This window comes from Sinocyclocheilus rhinocerous, unplaced genomic scaffold, assembly GCF_001515625.1.
Source record: "Sinocyclocheilus rhinocerous isolate Xijiao unplaced genomic scaffold, SAMN03320098_v1.1 scaffold419, whole genome shotgun sequence".
Taxonomy (NCBI): Eukaryota; Metazoa; Chordata; class Actinopteri; order Cypriniformes; family Cyprinidae; genus Sinocyclocheilus; species Sinocyclocheilus rhinocerous.
In genome coordinates this window covers 686,786-710,141 of record NW_015653519.1, presented here as the reverse complement: position 1 = coordinate 710,141, position 23,356 = coordinate 686,786, and the positions used below count along the sequence as shown (strand labels likewise).

The following is a 23,356-nucleotide window of genomic DNA, read 5'->3' as shown; positions in this document are numbered from 1 at the left end:
AAATGGTGATAATGCCAACTGAGCCAAACCTCTCTCCCAGTGTCCCCAGGCCATATGGCGATTCTTATTGTCAAGCCCAAGGAAGCCTAAAGGTTTGAAATTGTAATTGGTAAAATGCAGTGTATAAAGGGTACAGCACATTGCATTTTGATCTGGCTCAGTTCTTTTTACTGTGTTGCTTTATTGTGTATTGATTCAGACAGTTTTGTTCCCACAGGGCCGTATAACTGGTCTCACCGGAATTATGGACTTCATGGACAATGGATCAAATTCCCATGTTCAGTTTGAGATTTTGGGGACCAGCTTCAGTGAGACGTTTGGAAAAGACATAAAGCGAGTGAGTTCAATAGTTCAGGATAATTTTTAGTACCTGATGTAAAAGCTGTCTTCTGACATTATTTTGCATTATTTTGTTTTTCCATTACCAGTCACCTTTGGTAAAATGAAAACTTAAATTGAGTTCCCTGTTTGTGAGTAATCTGCTTTTTTTGAAAGAATTGCCAATGAGAACAACTTGTCTTGATGTCAACTGTGCAGACTGTGTACCCAGACTGCCATTTTGACACCTCACCTCTGTGTCAAACAGCCAAGAGGCAAGAGTAAACAGCAAGTGAGGAGTTAAGCTTTGGCAGGCTTGACAGGCCAGGCCAAACGTGCTATAATGTGAACTTTATGACATGTTGTCCTGTTTAAACAGTATGTGCTAAGTGTTCCCTACACACTGTTTATTCAATTCCATATATACTAGAATATTTGGATATTTTCACTAGATTTTGTTGTGCTTTTCCTAGAAAAATCACAAGTCATTTTCATTAAAGATATTCCGTCCTCTTTTCTCTTCTTAGCTGGATTTGCTGATTCTCATGATTTGTTTTCGTAGCCATAAACTGCTTGGCTCCATCCATCATTTAAAAGAAAGAGTAATATAAATTACAGGAGAGGAAAGTGTCTGCTGGTAATGAAGATTTAATCACCCTGCATCCCAATCTGAATTATGAACCCACTGTATCACATTATATCCATTAGGATCCACAGTGCCACAACCATTTACTCCCTGCCCGCACACACACGGGCCCTGGCATTACCGGCTCCCCCTCATACAAAGCACATTTATTAGCTATAATGAAAGGAAAGGACAGCTAATGGTACGTCAAGTGTACTCAGTCCCGTTGTTGTTCATTATTAGAGCACCAGCTTTAGTCTTCTAAGCAGTGCCGCCCAAGAAGAGATTAATATAGCCAACTGCATTTCCACCCTTCTGTGGAGACAAATAGCGAGCCGTGCTGTTAATTTGACATATGTCATGGATTGAAAGCAGAGGCAAATACATTTCTTATTTTCAAGTAATTTATTCAGGGGTGACTCAGTACCCTGTTTTAGTGTCTTCTTTTGTCCTATCTCAGTGTTTAGTCTCTCTGTCTGTCTAAATGGCTTTTCTCTGACTGCTTCTATATTAGCTCTGTATGAAAAACTACTAAGCTGCCTACCAAGACAGCATTTTAAAATGTTTGTGACGTACTCCCGTCACTAACACTTTGTCTACACTGGATGGGAATGGGGCATTTTTTCTAAAATAGATTTTTTGAGAAATGTAGACTGTATAGACTGTACATTGATGAAAACATTAATATAACATATTTTATTAGCAAGTGGAAATTTGTTATTTTGCATTTTTCTGAAAAATGTTGTTTTTGAAGCAACGTCGCGAAATATGATGTATATGTGTTAATTCAGAGTGGTGATTGGCTCCCGTGACTGGAGTGTATGCGTCTATGTCATCGGATTCTCTGCAATTATTCATGAGAAAGAGCTTGTTCAATCTAATCACTGCAGACTATTATGAATGAATAATAACTGCATTATAAAATATCACTTCTGACTCTTATCATTCCCCATTGTCATCATTCAGAGACATGGGCTGTAAGTATTTGTTTCTTAAGTGCGACACCATAAAATTTTGTTTGCGTTTCCAAGTGACACAACGAGAGCTGAAGTTTGGGTGCAGGCAGTTGGCTTGCTGTGGACTACTAACACCAATGAAAATATTTGCGTAAGAAACATTTTCTACTTTGAAAGCTTTGAGAATTTGGGACTTGTGGAATCTGGGTTTGCTGATCACCTTCTTTTAAAAATCCCTTCCGTCTTTCCTCTTTCTTACCCTCCCACCTTATCACAGCTGACACCGCCCCTTTTTGGAACGTTTTTCAAATCAGAGGTGTGAAAAAACTGCTGAAACAGGGATGTTTCATGGCACTTTAAGAAACTCCACAATGAATTGCAACAAGCTCAGTAAACAAAAATCCATCAAGTCAGATGAAACAGGATATATGTGGGTTATAAATATAGGGGAGGCTGGGGATGGTTGTAACAGATGTCTATGGGCCAGATTTTCTAAATAGGGCAAATTATTGTGAGACCCCAAATGCCATTGACTACTGCAACATTTAGTAAACCACATTGCATGATTTATTTAGATACTCTCCTCCCATACATTTTTGCATCTGAACGGGAAACTCCTACAAACACACTTGCAATAAGGTTAACCACAAAAATAACTGTCCTCATCTTTTCATTGCTAATTTCATTGCAGATTTGTCCGCTGTAAATCTACAACAAAAATGAGTTCCTTTTCAGGAACTCGAGCTGCGTCGAAACGCTATGGGAATGCCTTCAGCGTGACCACGCTCTGAATCACATGTGTAATCAGTCCAATGGATGGGCGAGACATCACGGGCAGGGTGGATACAGCGGCAGCTTTCTGTCATTCAGCAAGCGCTCTGTGTGTATGTGTGTCAGTCTGACTATCCGTTTGTGAGTCTTATTTAGTGTTGTCTGTCCCTCACTATAAGCCATCATAATGCCAAAAGCGAACGATAAGACTAAACACTTGGGCGAGAGCAGACAGCATTTCAGGCTGTGTGTTCCTCCCTGCCTGCGCTACATTCCGGGAGGGGATACACACAGTCTGTGCGTTGTCTGCTTGGGAGCGAAGCACGCAGAGTCATCTCTCGAGGGAGCTGACTGCACTTAGCTCCCGGAAGGCTCTCTTCGAGGAGGGAGCCTTCACCAGCGTTTCTCGCGGTGCCTGCCCCACTTCCGCTGAGGTGGAGCTGCAGCTGCGCTCGTGGGGATCGCAGATGGATCTGGTGGAGGGAATGGAGACGGGCGAGTCCCTTTCTTCTTCCTCACCCACCAGATCCATCGCCCAATCTCTGGGATCAGAAGCCCGCTCCGCTGGTGGGCAAGGGGTACACGGCAGCGGGTCAGGCTGGCGCTTGCTTGCACACCATGGCGGTGTTGCAGGCTTACCAAGCCGACCTGCTGAAAGAGCTGAATGAGGGCGAGGAGATTACTGTAAGTCTGAGGACATTACAGAACTCAGACGAACCGCTGATCTGTCTCTCCGTGCCACCAAAGAGACCACCCACACCATCGGCAGGTCTATGGCAGCACTGGTGTCGGCGGAGAGACTGTCTGATATGAAAGAGAAGGACAGGGTCTTCCTCATGGACGCCCGCTTGCGCCTTCTGGCCTGTTCGATGATGCCGTCAATTCCATCGTCTACAGGTACCAGGAGGCTCGTAAACAAGCTCTCTAGCTCTGGGGGCTGTGGGGCTGGAGCAGCCCCCTCCGTGTACCAGCTCCTCATACAGGGAGGCACAAAAACAGAAAGACGCTCTAGGAAGCTGGATCTGCAGACCGTTCTTACGTTTAAGAAGGCCTCGGCCAAGAAGTCCTGACGCTTGTGGCTCAGGACTTCTGAGGGCAGGCCCCTCTGAGGAACAGCGGTGTACACCTCATCACATGGTGCCTGTCTCTCCTCAGTGCCCTCAGGAGATTGGTCTGCCAACCCTGCCACCCACACTCGTTTCAACGGGGTCATTCCCACTCTGGTGGGCCCCGAGCAGGCTCTGGCAATGGAACAAGAAGTAAACACTCTCTTGAGGAAGGAGGTCATCGAGGTTGTCCCTCCTCTCGACAGAGAGTCCGGGTTCTACAGCCGGTTCTTCATTGTTCCCAAGAAGGATGGAGGGTTGTGTCCCATTTTAGATCGTCATGCGGCTGAATTTCAGGATGTTCACTATCAAGCAAGTCGTGTCTCAGATCAGGTCCGAGGACTGTCACAATCGATCTAAAAGACGCATACTTCCATATCTCCATCCTTCCCCATCACAGGAAGTTCCTGACGTTTGCTTTTGGGGGCAAAGCTTACCAGTATCGGGTTCTTCCCTTCGGCCTTGCACTCTCACCCCGCACTTTCACGAAGTGTGCGGATGCTGCTCTGGCTCCTCTGCGACTCCAGGGCATCCGTATACTCAACTACATCGATGATTGGTTGATATTAGCTCAATCAGAGCAGATGGCGCTTCAGCATCAAGATGTCGTTCTCGCTCACATGAAAGAGCTGGGGTTAAGACTAAATGCCAAGAAAAGTGTGCTTTCTCCACTACAGAGAACCACTTATCTGGGCGTGGTGTGGGATTCGACCACGATGCAGGCACATCTGTCTCCTGCTAGGATCGTGTCGATCCTCACTGCAGTCGCGAGAGTGAGAGAAGGCCGGTCACTCACTGTCATGCAGTTTCAAAAACTGCTGGGTCTGATGGCAGCTGCATCCAACGTGATACCTTTTGGCCTGCTGTACATGAGACCCCTACAGTGGTGGCTCAAGACCAAGGGGTTCTCCCCGAGGGAAAACCCACTCCGCATGCTCAAGGTATCGCGGCGATGCCTTCGTGCCTTAGACATGTGGAGGAAACCTTGGTTCTTGTCTCAGGGCCCGGTGCTGGGAGGTCCTCACGGATGCGTCCCTCACTGGTTGGGGAGCGGTCATGAGTGGAGCGGTCGCCATCTGGCCGCGCACCAACATCTCTTACATCAACCACCAGGGAGGTCTGCGTTCGCGCCCCCTTTACAGGCTGGCGCACCAGATCCTTGTGTGGTCCGAGGGGAAACTCCTCTCGCTGGGAGAAATTCACATCCCTGGGCATCTCAATATGGGAGCAGATATCATGTTGAGGCAGGGGCTGAGGACCGGGGAATGAAGGTTTTAACACCGAGGTGGTGAAGCAGATATGGAGAGTTTTTGGCCAGACTCAGGTAGACCAGTTTGCGACTCAGCAGACATCGCACTGTCCCCTCTGGTTCTCTCTGACTCATCCAGCTGCACTGTGGCTGGATGCCATAGTACAGATGTGGCCGAGGCTTTGTCTGTACGCCTTTCCCTTGATTGCTCTGCTCCTGGGAGTTCTGGAGAGAGTATGCCGGGATGGGGTCCATCTACTGCTAGTAGCCCCGTTCTGGCCAGGCCGAGTATGGTTCTCGGACCTGGTGTCCCTTCTCGACGGCTCTCCATGGGAGATTCACATCAGGAGGGGCCTCCTCTCTCAAGTGGGGGGCACCATAGTTCACCCCCACCCGGAGCTGTGGAAGTTGTGGGTGTGGCCCCTGAGGGGACACAACTCGTAGCTTCCGGTCTCTCAACTGAGGTTGTTGAGACCATCCTCCAATCCAGAAATCCCACAACGAGGAAACTGTACGCCTTGAAGTGGAAGCTTTTCACTTCTTGTTGTGGAGACCGCCAGCTTGACCCAGTTAACGTCTTGAGGTTACATATATAACCATGGTTCCTAGAAGGGAACGAGACGCTTCGTCGAACGCTTTGGGAACGCCCCCGGCGAGACACCGTACTGAAGCATGTTTGAAATCAGTCCAATAGCGAAGCGAGATGTCATGGGTGGGGTGACGTAAGCAACCAGGAAGCATAAAGGCGCATCCGACAAGTGCACATGTTAGCTTCTGTGGAAGCGAGCGCCTGCAGGGATGCAGGGAGCATGGCAGGGAGACGCAGCGTCTCGTTCCCTTCGGGGATCCATGGTTACATACGTAACCTCGAGACGTTCCCCTGCCTTGGGGGCCGCCATACCCCTAGTCGAGTGTGCTCTGACCCCCATGGGTGACTGGAGGCCAGAGGACTCATAGGCCAGTGTGATGGCCTCGACCACCCACCGACTCATAGTTTGCTTGGTCGCTGGAATCCCTTTCTTAGGTGGACCAAAGCAAACGAATAACTGATCTGCTTTACGCCACTGGGCAGCTCGGTGAACGTAAGAAAGGCCTGTAGTACAATGGGACCTGGCAATGAGGTGGGCACTTTAGGGACATACCCAGGTCTCGGGTAAAGGAATGCCCTAACCATGCCCGGGGCAAACTCCAGGCCTGACACAGCAAGAGCCTGCAGGTCCAGACAACTGTGCCTGCATCGTTGTCGAATCCCACACCACGCCTAGGTAAGTGGTTCTCTGTATTGGAGAAAGTACACTTTTCTTGGCGTTCAGCCGTAACCCCAGTTCTCTCATATGGGCGAGGATGACATCTCGATGCCGAGCTGCCATCTGCTCTGACTGAGCTAAAATCAACCAATCGTCAATATAATTCAATATGCAGATGCCCTGGAGTCGCAGTGGAGCCAGCGCCGCATTCACACTTCGTGAAAGTGCGGGGTGAGAGTGATAGACCGAACGGAATAACCCGATATTGGTATGCCTCGCCCCCGAAAGCAAACCTCAGGAACTTCCTGTGTTGAGGAAGAATGGATACATGGAAGTATGCATCCTTGAGATCTATCGTGACAAACCAGTCCTCAGACTTGATTTGAGACACAGTCTGTTTGATCGTAAGCATCTTGAACCACCAAAATCGTTTGATAGCGTGGTTCAGTAGACGCAGATCTATGATCGGACGCAACCCCCCATCCTTCTTCGGAACGATGAAGTAACGGCTGTAGAACCCTGATTCTCTCTCGAGAGGAGGAACACGTTCTATGGCCACCTTCCTCAAGAGAGTTTCTCATTCTTGTTCCAATACCAGAGCCTGCTGGGGGCCCACTAATGTAGGAATAACCCCGTTGAAGCGAGGTGGACGAGAACCAAAATGAATTCTGTAACATCTCTCTACAGTCTGCAGGACCCATTGTGAGACATTCGGCAGAAGTTTCCACGCTGCCAGAAAATCTACTAAGGGAACCAATCTCTCAAGACTGGCGTCTGGTGTTACTAGAAGAGCCACTTCGGTGCCCTGAAGCGGTTGACCAGCAGGGAACAACCGATCTATGCTCTCTAGCTCACTCATCTGAGGGGGCGAGCTTTCCCGTGCCGTACCGGTGCCGGGCGGCAGCTGGGAATTTTGCTCACCGGAGCCTACTGGGCCCTGAAGCACCGGGGGTGGCAGAGGCATCAGTAAGTCTCCCCGAGGGCACTGAGGAGGATCGGGCACTGTATACTGAGGTGTGTACCTCTCCTCCCCAGGGTGGGCTGCCCTCGCTGTCCTGACGGTGGAATTGTCAGGACTGTTTGGCCGAGGTCCTCTTAGACATAATAACAGTCCGCAGATCTGTTTTCTGTCTAGAAGACCCCGGCCGAGAGTGCCACCCCGTCCCCTGACTCTCCTCCCCGTGGTGGGCTGCCCTCGTGGCCCTGACGGTGGAATTGTCAGGGCCGTTTGGCCGAGGTCCTCTTAGACATAATAACGGTCCGCAGATCCGTTTTCTGTCTAGAAGGCCCCGGCCGAGAGCGCCGCCCCGCCCCTTGATCTTTCTGCGGGGGAGTACGGGTCGCGACGCTCTGTTTCTGGGTCTGGCGATATGAGGAGCTAGACGGCTGGGACTGCTCTCGCTCAGCAGTCCCAAATACCTGGGAGCGGCGAGGGAGGAAGCGCTGGAATGCCGCCGCTTGCTTCTTCGCCTCCTGAAACCTCTCGACGACAGTGCCTACTGCGCCGCCGAAGAGGCCAGAAAGCAATAGCAGGGCATCCAGCAGGAAGAATCTGTCCTTATCTTGTAACTCGGACAGATTAAACCACAGGTGTCACTCCGTGGCCACTAGAGGTGCCATGGAACGGCCGATGGCTCTGGCCGTTTCCTTGGTGGCGACAGATCTGTGGCCCGATGCCCGACGCAGTTCGGCGACTGCGTCGGATTCCTCTCCCTCTGAATATGGTTTATCCCACGATCTCGAAAGCTCAGAATGGAGATCTGGGAAAAACGGAAGGCCCCGACGTGAAGGTTGTGATCTTGATCTAAGGAAACGCTCGTCCAACTTGCTTTTGGGACGAGCGTCCTGTTTCTCGGCTGGCCATTCGATGTTCAGTTTAGCTACAGCACGAGTAACAACCTCCACAAGCTCCTCATACGCGAGGGACTGTGGTGGTGAGTCCACAATCTTCTCCGTGTCGACGCTTATCACATCAACCTCCTCGGAGGAAGATAGATGAAGCGTCTGGCCCTCCCTCAAGGGGGAAGAAACCGCGGGGCGGGCTTCCAAACCCTGAAAGGGGGCCGTGGATCTAGCGGGTGAGGACCGAGATAAGGACGAGCCCGTCTCGGATCCCTCCGCTAAATCCACTTGCGATCCCCAAGATAACAGCCGCTGTGCCTCAGCAACAGCGGGGCCGGACCGAGCAGGATCGCGAGCCTGGCTGCTTTCATCGAAGACGGCCAGGCGGGAGCGAAGCACACGGAGCGGGAGAAGCTCACAATCATGGCAGGCAGCCCCCTCGAGAGCTGCCCGTGCATGCTCCGCTCCCAAACAGATGACGCACAAATCGTGTGTATCCCCACCCGAGATATAACGTGGGTAGGGAGGAACACACAACTTGAAACGCCGTCCGCTCGCCACATTCTTTGATTTACTCTTTGGCATTTTTCTCTTTTTCTCGTTTGCTTAACTTTTAACTGACTGAGTGCTTTGCATACATTCACACACACACCACAGACGCACTCGCTGAAGAGCAAAAGCTAACATGTATGCTTGCCGGATGCGCATTTATGCTTCCTGGTTGCTTACGTCACCCCGCTCGTGATGTCTTGCTTCGCTATTGGACTGATTTCACACATGCTTCAGTACGGTGTCTCGCCGGTGCCTCGCATTCGACGCAGCTCGAGTTCCTGAAGGGGAACTGCACAGTTGGTACAGTGCTGGAGTTCCTGCAGGCCCGATTCTCTGCAAGGTTGACCCACTCCAACTTGAAGGTCTATGTGGCGGCCATTGCGGCCTACCACGCCTCTCTCGGTGGCCAGTCAGTGGGCAGACACCCCCTAGTTACACGTTTCCTCTGCGGTGCGCTGAGTCTGTGCGATCTCGCGTCCCCCCATGGGACCTGGCTGTGGTATTAGAGGCTCTCTGTAAACCTCCTTTCGAGCCTATAGAGAAGATATCTGATTGTCATCTCACTATTAAGAGCCCGATCCTCTGCAAGGTTGACCCACTCCAACTTGAAGGTCTATGTGGCGGCCATTGCGGCCTACCACGCCTCTCTCGGTGGCCAGTCAGTGGGCAGACACCCCCTAGTTACACGTTTCCTCTGCGGTGCGCTGAGGCTGTGCGATCTCGCGTCCCCCCGTGGGACCTGGCTGTGGTATTAGAGGCTCTCTGTAAACCTCCTTTCGAGCCTATAGAGAAGATATCTGATCATCATCTCACTATTAAGACTACCTTCCTTCTGGCGATTTCTTCTCTTAAGAGAGTTGGGGATCTGCAGACCTTCTCAGTGGCCCCTTCTTACCTAGATTTTGCGCCCGGTCTGGCCAAAGCGCTTCTCTACCCGTGAGCGGGTTATGTACATAAAGTTCCCTCCTCTACACCATGGCCTGTCGTACCTGAGGCCTTCTGTCCTCCTCTCTTTCGGTAGCCTGACCAGCAGAAGCTTAACTGTATGTGTCCAGTGCGAGCACATACAGTTCTATGGCCCCGATATGCGAGCCACTCTGGTCTCTTCTGTTCTCTCGCCATAGCTGTGCTCTTCCACACTAGGCAGGGATTTGTAAGTCTGGCGGTGAGGGCATACTCGTTCCCATAGCGTTTCGACGCACCTCTAGTTCCTGAAGGGGAACGTCTCTAGTTTACGCATGTAAACCTGGTTCCCAGAGGGAACGAGACGCTGCGTCTCAGTGCCATACTTCCGGCATCCCTGCGAGCACTTGCTTCATTTCCCAGAACCTGCCGCTGTATCCACCGCACGTGCTTTTAAGCTTCCTGGTTGCTACGTCACCCGCCCGTGACGTCTCGCCCATCCATTGGACTGATTACACACGTGATTCAGAGCGTGGTCATGCTTAAGGCGTTCCCATAGCGTTTTGACGCAGCGTCTCATTCCCTCGGGGAACCAGGGTTACATGCGTAACCTAGAGACGTTATCTAACATTAGGTGGCTTGTAACACTATTAGTAAACATGAACAGAACTTTCAATTTTGTACATTAATTATTTGTTTCTAATTAAATTTATTTGTTTCAAATTATGTTAAATTACACTTTATTCCATTTTAATAATTCTACTAACTATTAGTAAGTTTGCAACTACATGTCAACTAACTGTCATTAGAGCATTAGTATTAGGCTGAGTAGAATACAGTAGGTTGACAAAAACTTGTAAAATGTTACTTACTGTATAGTCAGTTGAATATGCATTGAGGGCCACCAAAATAAAGTGTTAGAAGATACTGTGTATTTTTAAGTGTATGCTGTACTGTCATTAGCTTTGCAAAATTCTAGCTTGTTAGCTATGCTGAATTAGTCACTTATTAAAGTCCATATCAGTTAGGATGGCAAAAGGCAGCTGTGTACGTGAACAGTAAACAGCAAGGCTACTATTCCAACTAGTTTCCTTTTATTCTTCTTTTTTCCATGTACCACACTATTGCATTCAAATATATCCCTATCACATTTTCCATTTTCTCTATCTCTCTACTATAATTAGCCAGTTAGCCTATTTTGTCTATGTTTTCTCACAAAGACAAAATTTTAAGGTAATCAAAATCTCATTTCATAATGTAACAACTTGCAGCAGACTTTGTTACTACTACTTTGGAATCAAAGGCTAATTGGAGACAACGAAAATGGTCAATGTGATGGAACAATGCTGAGTTATTAATGAAATTGCTAAAATTGGTCAAAAGAGCACCAAAATAGGTGCTATGTGAATGTGGGGGTCTAAAATCATAGCCATGCACCAATAGTTAAAAATGTATCCAAATATAATAACACACAGATTTTATTTTCACACAGAATTGAGGATTCTAAAATATGTGTCCCTTTAACACTACTGTGGTGGAATCATATTACCCCACTGTTCTTTTATATAAACCATGAAACTGAATTATTACCATATCATATAATGCTATTGACGTTACCATGTCTGAAAATCCACAGTAATACCATTTGTCAATGTCCTTATTTTAAGTTGTGTTTATAGAGTTCTCTAACTATAGTTGGTTACTGTTCTACATTAAGCAGTGTTTGCCAGAAACATATGAATATGTGCGACATGACAGATTACTGAGAGCTGTTGGAACTATTCAAATGTGGTATCAATGAATACACATTGATTGCATTACTTGGTTTTTGTGTGATTTGATTCTTCAAAACATTTCACACTGATCGAAGTCCAGTAATGAAACACAAATGTACCAAAATGGAACAAAACTCGCACCAACCCTCCTGATTACTCGAGTAGTCAAAATGACTGAAATGCACATACCTAGTAAGGACCCCTCAAGGCATGTGTTCTTGCTAAGCTTTTCAGATTTTCGGTGTAAAGAGAAACACAAGGTGGTGATAACCACCAGAGAGTTTGCTGGGCCAGCTGTTCTGTCTAATGCTGTCCAATGAAATTCTACAGCTGTCGTTTAAGAGATGCTATGGCAAATCACGATATAGCAAAGCCGAGATAAGCTTCTGGAGCTCTGGCTTGGTCCCAGTCACGTTTGCCACCAAACAAAAGCGGAGCGCTCATCCGTTCTCGCTATTGAATTAGCAAGCTATTAGTTGCCCTGTTGCCATGAATACAGCACACAAAAACACAGATGTTTCTGATGCTGAGTGGAATATCACTCCACTTGGCTTAGAAACAGGACATGTTACTGACTTTTCACTAGAGCTCACTATTACTACACTGAAAAAAAAAAGATTGGCTGTAAGATTTACTTTGAAATTCAGAAACATACACACAGCTCTAAACTCCCAAAAGCACAAAAAAACTATCATAAAAGTAGACCATATGACTAATAAAAAGTAGTCAGTTTTGTCCTCTATTCAGAGTCTTCTGCAGCCTTTGTGTTAATACTTGATTACTTGTTTTAGCTTTGAACGGCAAGCATAAAGCACAACACTGACTCAGCAAATCAAAATGACAAGAAAAAATGCCTGTTCCACTAAATTTAGCTGTCTTAGTGTAGTCGTAGTGTGTCTTAGTCATAGTCCAGAATTTAAAATTCTTGTTTCATACAACACGGATTAGCAAAAACAGTGGATATCTACAGAGTCCCGTATGCTTTTACCCAGCCATTTATTATTTAAAAACTTTTATCCCAAAGTCATCGAGGTCTGAGCAAACAGATAAATGCTTGTCTAGTTTGGGGTCAAGACTGATAAGACATCAAATAGAAGATGAAGGATATGCTTTTGTTTGTTCGTTGAGTCTCTTGAGCCCCTGGATAAGATGGCCATCTATCAAGTCTTCAATTTCATCTGTCATCCAAGAGAAAACTTTGGCAGAAAGCAGAAAAAATCTGACAGTGTTTGATGAATTGGTGGCCTCCTCATTCTCGTCCGTGCTCTTTCAGATCATCACTCTAAGCAGAGCCGTGACAGACACAGACAGGGTGAAGCGTTGCCAGACATTTGTGTTTAACACTGCTGTCTACAGGAAGCAGTAGTATTTTCAGTCATACATTTGGAAAAAGCTCATGCTGGGAAAAAGCTCAATGACTAATTTACTATACAGCCAATTTGCTAAGGGAGTTATTAGGGTGTGTAATTTCTGTGCCACTGGCTCTACCTAACAGCAGTTGTGAAGTCATTTTGCTGTGCCACAGCACCACAGTTTTTACACTTTTCAGGAAAATCATCGCATAAATAACTTATATTTGTCTCTGCATATACTGGAAGCAGTAGTATTTTCAGTCATACATTTGGAAAAAGCTCATGCTGGGAAAAAGCTCAATGACTAATTTACTATACAGCCAATTTGCTAAGGGAGATATTAGGGTGTGTAATTTCTGTGCCACTGGCTCCACCTAACAGCAGTTGTGAAGTCATTTTGCTGTGCCACAGCACCACAGTTTTTACACTTTTCAGGAAAATCATCGCATGAATAACTTATATTTGTCTCTGCATATACTCTGGTATATAAGTATTTTAAGATTGAAAACATGTCAATACAAAATGACAACAAAATAGAGCTTTTTGACTTTTAGTCCATAAAGTATATATGACCCTGGACCACAAAACCAGTCTTAAGTCGCACGGGTATATTTCAATAGCCAAAAATACATTGTATGGGTCAAAATTATTGATTTTTCTTTTATGCCAAAAATCATTAGGATATTAAGTAAAGATCATGTTCCATGAAGATATTTTGTAAATTTCCTACCATCAATATATCAAAACTTATTTTTTGATTAGTAATATGCATTGCTAAGGACTTCATTTGGACAACTTTAAAGGTGATTTTCTCAAATTTTTTGCACCCTCAAATTCCAGATTTTCAAATAGCTGTATCTTGACCAAATATTGTCCTATCCTTACAAACCATGCATCAATGGAAATCTTATTTATTCGGCTTTCAGATGATGTATAAATCTCAATTAAAAAAAAAAAAAAATGGCCCAGTGTCACATATATGCAAATGCAAATACAGTAATTTTCTCTCCGACACATTATTAATACATATTGATGTTAACTGTGAAAGAGTGTTTGTCCATGCTTTCAAGAAGCAATATTTTGAATTGGTAGTGTGTCCCAAAACTTGCATACCCTTCTGAGAAACACTTAAAAAAAGAAAATAAAGAAATCTTATATTTTCTCATTTTCAGAATGTAACAGTGTAAAATGAAATGACTTGGACTTCAAAATGTGTTCCAATGTAATCAGTGTAGCAAATCTGTAACAACTATGAGTTTCATCCCATTATTTAAAACAGAATAAGCAGATAATGTTCTTGCTGTGGCAGTATATTTCTAAATTTAGGGCAAGTTTTCACACAGTGCTCCTACCAACCCACCAACACCACCACACACAGTCATAGAGGCTTTCATTTGTCTTTATTTTAACTTTGTGACTGTTCAGAGCGTTGCTCTGTAAGAAAATGAGGAATTTCATACATTTTTCAACATTACAAGCTTTCCCCTGTGCCACTGCTGTAGGGCTGTTTGTGTACATACTGTAATGAAGAAATCCCTTATGGCTAAGGACGACAAGTATTGGCTTAAAAATGATTTTGGGTCTCAAGGCAAGTGATGCTGCAGTATGCAGTCATCAGATGCATTTTGTAATTTGATCCAGTGCCACCACCTGGAACCAGACCAGCATGGTACTTGTCCTCATGGAAGAGTAATGGAGAGAAAATGCGGTGCCTCCTAAAGGGATATGCCTGCTACTTTATACATGCATGCAAATGTTCTTTTTTTTTCTTTGTTTTACTTCTGTCTGCGTTCTATAGCAACAAATTTGATGTGCTTTCAGCTAATGCAAACACCTCAAAGAAAAACACTCATCACATTGAAATGAGCTTAGGCCTTATTGTTAAATGATGTTATTAAACTTCATTATCACCTGTTTCTTTGAGTAAATTAATGATTAATGACATTAGTCTTCTAAATCAGGTCATTAAATGTAGCATCATTGATACTGATAGCTAATCGCTTACAGTGTCATTGTGGATTATGTATATTGATTTTGATATGTGATCCATGTTAATGTATTAAACTGAATCATAATTGAATTTAATTAAAAAGTCAATTATGAATCAGTTTAGCCCCCCACTCAAGACAACTAAATGTTTTCTTGTACTATTCATAATATTGAGGTACTGTTGTAATGGTTTTGCATACTTACATTATGACTGGTTCCATCTTTCAAGTATCAAAAATGTTTTAGAATTTTAGTGGCCAAATAACAACAATAATAATAATAAAAAAAAAAATTATAATAATAATAAATGCATAATAATAACAAAATAATAAACTATCAACAACAGTTCTGAAGATTTAAGTTGAAGTAAACTTGACATGAAAATGGAACCACTTTTTACCAGTGAATCAATGTCTGATGGATCAAGTCCCGTCTTATGTATTTATTTCCTGTAAATATAAATACCCCGATTCACTTGGAAATATGTCTTATGGTAAACACGTACAGTACTGTGCTGTCCAAGTCAGAAGAGCTAATGTTGACCTGTTTTTTTTTTTTCTTCTTCTTCTTTTTCTTTGTCCTGCAGTTAGCTACATGGGATTCTGTCCATGGCCTAAATGGAAGTCTAAAGGAGAGCCGCATCGAGAATGGCATGCAAGGGGTTACCGTTAAAGTTGTGACTTTGTTGGTAATACTTACTTTTATCATTGTAACATTTAAAATATTTATGTTTTGTTGGTGTTGATGTGTAAATGTGTGAGTAATTAATCATTACGTTTTTCACGGTCAGTACTTAAGTACTAGATATCATTGTACTTATCAGAGCACAGAATCTGCAACCCTTAAACTCTGCAGAATTCAATAGAATTGGAACGTCCCTCATTCATAAAGTTCTACACCCCTAAGCTCTTTCATGTTTGCTTACAAATTATTGTGGCTAACATTATTATGCCTACCTTCACAAATAAAAGTATAGCACTGTTTACTGAAATACATATTTCTGGCATGGGTGGGAGAAACATTCCGCTTCTAATGTACTTATTCCTCATGGTCTAATTGTAATCATTCTCCCAGGCCAGTAAGCATCTACTACAGAAAGGTTCTCCAGGGAGCCATAGGAAGTCTTGAAGCAAGTTTTACCAACCATTTAAATTTTGTCTGTTACTTTTGGTAATCAATATTCCTCTTTAAAGGAGGATCCATTTGTGATGGTGGCAGAGAACATCCTCGGACAGCCCAAAAGATATAAAGGGTTCTCAATTGATGTCCTGGATGCCTTGGCCAAGATCCTAGGATTCAAGTACGATATCTACCAGGTGGCAGACAGCAAATATGGCTCTCAGCTACCTAATGGCTCTTGGAATGGCATGATTGGGGAACTCATAAACAAGGCAAGTTCTCTAAACATTATATTTACATGTCCAAAGCCATTAAAATTTACCCAACTAATACTTGCATGATATTTTCTCAAATTACCCTGCTGAAAAGGTCACCAGAATATATTGTGTTTTAGATTCTTGTGTGCTAGTTTGTTCTGGGGATGGGCATGAGTATTTTAGGAGTTACAGCAATGATCAGTCAAGAAAACACAATAATTGTGTGACATGAACTTTTAATTCTGTGATTGGTTGCAGTGGCATTTTGGCCAGTACCTTGCACTCTAAGAGGTTATTATTTAGGTATGAACTGTAAAGTGCTAAGGAGCCCATCACACTTCATCCATGTCTAACTCATTGCATAGTGCTATATGGATTGTCTATGGAGCCTTTGTACAACAAGGTACTTCAATTAATTCCTCTCCCAAGCGTCCATTCAAAGGCACCTTCAGAAACGACTTATCAGTTTAGTATGCTTTTAAGAGCAGCTAGGGGATCAGGTGATGATTTGACTCAGGGCTTAGAAACATGACAAGAATAAAGCTGTTGTCTGATGATATTGGGGTGTCAATACATCACTCCCTCTAAGACATGTAAGCATCTGAACTGCTAATGCAAGCATTCTTTAGCAACTTAAAATATTTTGTGTTTGCAAATAATCAGAGAATACTTTATCTAAATATGAAAATCCTGTTATCATTTATTCACCCATCCCAAACCCGTGGAACACAAAAGGAGATATTTTGTAGAATTTTGTTGTAGAAACTTTTTGTTTATTGTCTTGTCTTTTCTTTTTCAGTCCAGGTGACAACAAGGCACCATTAAAATATAATTTCAGCAATTCAGTCATTACCACTCTTTGTGTAGTTTTAGCATGTTAATTGGTATGACTGTTAATTTATTTAGTCTTGGTGTGAATAGATCTGCTACACAAGCTGTTGTTGCTGCTGCTGTTATTCCTGCAGAGCAAGTATGGTGAATTGCTACTACCATACACATAAACGTTTCTGCTGCACAAATAAACATACAAAACGTCCCTCTAACTGATTTAGACAGGTGGAGCTGGGGGAGGAGGAGGGTTTCAGAGTATCTTATAGCATGCTGCAGGAATGGCTTACAGTGAACACTGAACCAGACTATTAAAATATTGAGCAAGCAAGATACAGCCAAACCAAATCTGCTTGCACCATGTAGTATACAGTGTAATTGCTAGCAGATTACTTGTCAAGGACCAATCAGTGCCAGTCTAGATTTTCCTGATTTAACTTCAGGTCATTCAATCAATCAATCAATCAATCTTCCACCATCATGTACTGTAGCCGTATTCTAAACATCTAAACATCCGGTCAGTTCTTCTTCTTCTTCTTCTTCTTCTGAATGTGTTGCTTAATCAGTGTTCATTTAAAAGATACAATCATTCACAAAAAGCACATTTTCATTTAAGGTGTGCCTTTAGATCCTATAAAGTTAAGGGTGAGTAAATTGGTGAACTATCCCTTTAAGGTTTAAAAGCAGTTGTAAATAGTGTTTTATGGAGCATGTTACATTTTAATAGTTGTGATCTACTTTTTTTCATCAGAGAATGCCTATCCTTGTGTCACTGGAGTGGTAAACTGCATATTTGAATTCCAATTTCAAAACCAGCATACATACATAGGGCATACAGACAAGTGTGCTAAAACAGTTTAAAAGTGCCTTTGAATAAGGCAAATATGCTGGTTCTCATCCAAGTGACACAATTGAATAAATAGCTACCTCAGCAAATAACATGCTAAACCCCCAGCTCTCTCTATTAATGCCTGGCATACTGCCTACCAACCTTTTTAAACCTAACAGCTAGTTATTAAATCTGGCCTGTTTCTATGCCATATTTCTGTAGCATGCCACCATATAAAATTTACAGCAGATTGTACAAAACACAATAAAACTTTTGCAGCGGTTAAAACAGTCACTTGTTCCACTGCTCATATCTTAAAAATTAGGAATTAGCTATGCTTATGGCATGTTAATAATGGTGCCATTTCTGACTTATTCTAATGGCTAGGGTTAATAATGTGAAAGTGTGTTTGTATTTTATAGATTATGCACATCTGTGATGAAATTACCATATGATAGTCTTTTAATTCTCTTTGTTAGATGTCTGCTTGTCTATTTGTTGTGGTAGGCCTCCATTTTAGGAGTATAAAAGCTTTATATAGATTATGTAAAAACTTTTATGAAAGAATAAAAAATAAAAAAAAACTGTTTTGAAAAAAAAAAAGGGGTGATTTCAAATGCATGTATCTTACAAGAAATATAATAGGAATCGAAATCCCTTCTTACACTACATTTATTTATTATTTATTTGCATTACCGTAAATTTTATGGAATTTTTTTTACAGTGTACATTTACACAATCTAAAGTATTTTTGTGTTGTCTGTCACAGGTGGAGATTCAGTGGTGGGGTCTGTGGCATTGAGGATAGTCATGGGCAGTTGGTGGTTGTTCACATTGATTGTGTGTTCGTCTTACACTGCTAACCTGGCTGCGTTCCTAACTGTGTCGCGCATGGACAACACTATAAGGTAAATTACCATTTCACAAATAGTCTACCACCTGATGCACCATATGGTACAGAGTTGATCTATGTCTATTAAAAGCTTTTCTATCCTGTTTGTCCTCATAATTGGTGCATCCTTATGTTCAGGGAGCTTCGAACATAGTTTGGCCACATGGCAGGCAATATGCAGAAAATTGATGCAGTATTGTACAGTTAAGCATAGGCTTTGAGTGGCAATAGAAGGCAAGCAGGCAACTCAATATATTGGGATTTCACAAGAAATAGAGAAAAATATAAAGATTTTCAAAAATTATATCTATCCAAAAGTAATAAGTACCAATTATTTCAAAGACATAAATGAAAAAACGCCTCAAAATAAAACTTGAGTATATTTCAACTGGTTAATCGCAGAAGTTTGTAGGTATGATGTCTGAGGCAGAGAATAGGATTTCATGATGGCTAGAACTGTGTAAGTTGTAACTAGGCTTTCCGGGACATGTTCCCATTAGAGTGAAGTGAGGTGAACTAGAGATAAATGTATTAGTATGGATGAAAAGAGGCAAAGAGGGTAAGATTATTACAGTGTGTGTTATTTGCTTGGTATTTTTGCTTGTTATTTTTTTAGAATGAACCAAGCTAAATTGATGCTGAATTTGAATGCCAGTGAACACCCTACATTTTCATAAATGGAAAACAGCAGAACTGTCTTTTTGAAATTTAACACACTTTGTGCTTTATGGGAAAAACCTAACCCTACATAAATACAATAATTATTTACAATAAAACATTCTTAAATTTTCACTATAATAATTACAGTGTGTTCAGCCCCAAATGTATACTTTTTTTTAATTCATTCTGAATTATGATCTGTAGCAAGATCATACATTATCAATGTTTACTCTCATGATTACAGAACAAGTCCTGTACTTATTCAGTCTTTCACGTATTTTGTATTGTGACAATTGGATTTATAGCATCAGTTTTATACACTGCAAGGCTTATATCTGTGTTTGGTGATCCAGGGATTGTTTTCTATAGCCATTGAATCGAGTCAAATCTTCAGCATAGGTTCCTTGAGTTCAGACAGTTGGCAGAAGTCATTTTCATAAAAGGCTGACATTTAAATAGATATATAATACATATCTCATTAAATGCTAAAACTCTAAGGATGTGATTGACAAATTAATGTTTTGTAAAATGTTAGATTGATTCCCCCAACTACCAAATCACATAAATTACATAAGTTGGCTTCAAAATTCTGTGCTCGTTGTCCTCCGTCTTCTGTTTGTATTTCCATATCGTGAAGGTAAGTTCATACAAATATATGTATTTACCACTTCCCGGTCTACTGACATTTTTTATGACATCTGCTTTGGACATTACAGCACACATGATAACTTTCGTCAACTCTACAATAAGTGAATTCACTTGACCAGCAAATTACTCTAATTCTCTACTGTACTCTAATTAAATAAATATGATTATTATTATTATTATTATTATTATTATTATTATTATTGGCCTTTCTTATTCAGTGCTAGAATGAGTTTCTATACTGTGTGCTCCCTTTGCTGTGTTGTGCTAGTTTTCGTTTACATCTGTAAATGTTATCTAGCGCTCAGGTATGATGACAGGTAGTCACCCAGTGTTACAGAGGCGGCTCCCGTACCGCCTCTTCCTCGCCACCAGAGGGAACTCTCTCCTGAATATTGACTTTATCCATTCGGACTCTAGTTCCCATCATGCCTCATACCTGGGACTGATTGCACGCACACACCTGCATCTAATTACACTAACACATTTAAGCCGGACACTCACATCAGCTCTCTGCGAAGTCTTGATTTGCCCTGGCTGTCACTACTGAGTGTTTACCCTGTATCTTGCCTACTCGTTTGACCTTGGACTATTTATCGTTTACTGATTCGTCTCTGCCTGCCCTGACTTAGATTGTTCTTCTATGGTGATTGTCTGCCGCTTGCCCCGACCTCCTGCCTGTCCCTCTTTTTGTCCCACTCCACGCCACCCCTGACATCACCAACATCACCAGTGAGCCCACGACTAGCTTTCCCAGAGAAATTCGATGGAGACCCTGTCAGATGCAAAGGGTTCTTGCTTCAGTGTTCGCTTTTCGTTAATCAACAGCCTTCACTGTACCCCACGGACTCTAGCCGCATTGCCTTTGTGTGTTCATTGCTTACTGGGAGGGCGCTGGATTGGGCTACCGCTGTTTGGGGAATGGACGGCTCCTCATTTCCCACCTTCACAACATTTCTCCAACACTTTCGCAAAGTCTTCGAACATCCTGCGGAGGGGAAAAATGCAGGTGACCAACTGTTAACACTTTCGCAAGGAAGGAGACCGGCGGCCGAGTACGCACTGTCCTTTCGCACCTTTGCCGCCCAGACAGTTTGGGTCGAGGACACATTAAAACTCCTGTTTCGGAGGGGACTGAATTCGGAGCTCCAGTCAGAGTTGGCTTGTCGAGACGAGGGGAAAAGTTTGAGTGAATTAATTGAACTCGCCATTCAAATTGACAATTTGATCCACTCACGACGTCCTACCCAATTCATGCCTCGATTTACGCCAGAGACCAATACTGTAACAGAGCCCATGCAGCTGGGATTCACTCACCTCACTCCCGAAGAACGCGAACGCCGCATGCAGAACCAACTGTGCCTCTACTGTGGTCAGGCTGGGCACATGATATCCTCCTGCTCGGTCCGTCCATCATCCAAACCCCGATCGGTGAGTGTCAACACTCGTATCACTACTTCTTCCTCAAGCGTAAGGTTGCCGGTTGAAATAACTTTCAATGATAAAACGATTACCTCTACCGCCCTGTTAGATTCCGGGTCGGCTGGAAACTTTGTTTCACATGAATCCGCCCTGCAACATAAACTCACACTTAACCCTTGTAATTTCCCTTTGGCAGTGGAGGCGCTAGACGGCCGACCCCTCGGAGAGGGGAAAGTTTTACGTATCACCGAAGAAGTCAAACTATAAATAGGAACCCTTCATTCTGAATATATCAAATTCTACGTCATCCAGTCTCCCAATCATGCTATCATTCTTGGATTACCCTGGCTGCGCACCAACAACCCACACATTTCCTGGAGAGAGGGACAAATCGTTCAATGGGATGCTACCTGTCAAGACCGCTGTTTGTCAAGGATCACATGGTCACCCCTCCAGGATTCGGTTCCATCTGTTCAAAACACAGACGAATTAAACCTGCCCTCCGAATATGCGGACCTAGCCGAAGCCTTCAGTAAAAAGAAAGCTTTACAACTCCCAACCCACCGATCCGTCGATTGCACCATAGATCTGATACCCAGCGCCACCCCTCCAAAGGGGAGGATCTTTCCATTATCACAACCTGAATGAGAAGCTATGAAAACCTATATCGAAGAGGAACTGGTCAAAGGATTCATTAGACCCTCGACTTCTCCCGCCTCGGCTGGGTTCTTCTTTGTAAAGAAAAAGGATGGAGGATTGCGGCCATGCATTGATTACCGCGGCCTTAACGATATTACTGTTAAGTTTCGTTATCCCCTGCCACTGGTCCCCGCAGCGCTAGAACAGCTCCGCCAGGCCAAATACTACACCAAGTTGGATCTACGCAATGCTTACAACTTAATCCGCATTCGAGAGGGGGGATGAATGGAAAACGGCGTTCTCTACCACTAGTGGGCACTACGAATACTTGGTTATGCCCTTCGGCCTGGCAAACAGTCCCTCGATCTTCCAATCCTTCATGAATGACTTTTTTCGGGACATGCTCAACAGATGGGTAATCGTGTACTTTGACGACATCCTGGTTTATTCAAATTCCCTGGATGAACACATTCGTCATGTCAGATCTGTACTAAAACACCTCGTTCAGTACCAACTCTACGCTAAAGCTGAGAAATGCGAGTTCCATCAAAGAAGCACAACTTTTCTGGGGTATGTGATCAGCCAGGAGGGGGTAGTGATGGATGAGAGGAAGGTCAAGGCAGTTCTGGAATGGCCACTTCCCCAGACAGTCAAAGATTTACAACGCTTCCTGGGGTTTGCGAACTTCTACAGGTGATTTATCAGGAACTTCAGTTTGATCGCCGCTCCTTTGACTGCCATGACTAAACGTCATAAACGTCACCCCACCAAATTAACCTGGTCTTCAGAATCACAGCAGGCATTCGATGAACTAAGGACTCGGTTCACTTCAGCACCTATCCTCCGACATCCGGATCCAGAATGCCCATTCACTGTCGAGGTCGACGCCTCTAACACTGGGGTAGGCGCGATACTTTCCCAACGTCATGGATCCCCAGACAGGCAAGATGGGCGTTATTCTTCACTAGATTTCAGTTTACTGTATCGTATAGACCAGGCACCAAGAATGTCAAAGCCGACGCTCTCTCTCGTCAAACCGAGGAGACGTTATGCTCAAACGTTTCATCACCGACCTGCCCAACTCTCAAGGTAATACCACTATACTTATGATTATAGACCAATTTTCCAAAGTATCTGGTCGATTGGGAGGGGTAAGAGGGAACTCTCTCCTGAATATTGACTTTATCCATTCGGACTCTAGTTCCCATCATGCCTCATACCTGGGACTGATTGCACGAGCGCATCTACAAACAATAGGAAAGCTCCTGAGCTAAATTTCAGCTGTCCCAGATAAGGGTTTTAATACAGGTAAAAAACTTTTTGCCATTATGCTGTATGGAGTGTTTAATAATGTGTGTGTGTGTGTGTGTGTGTGTGGGG

General features: G+C 43.7%; 1 protein-coding gene across 1 annotated transcript in view; it reads left to right on the top strand.

The window, feature by feature from the left end:
• The window catches only part of LOC107716477 (glutamate receptor ionotropic, delta-1), a 408,968-nt gene that overhangs the window by 369,548 nt on the left and 16,064 nt on the right, over positions 1 to 23,356 (top strand). Inside the window, 5 exon segments of the mRNA XM_074560098.1 lie at positions 218 to 337; positions 15,272 to 15,373; positions 15,879 to 16,284; positions 16,390 to 16,464; positions 18,488 to 18,626. Of these exon segments, the coding sequence (XP_074416199.1) occupies positions 218 to 337; positions 15,272 to 15,373; positions 15,879 to 16,284; positions 16,390 to 16,464; positions 18,488 to 18,626 (842 nt within the window).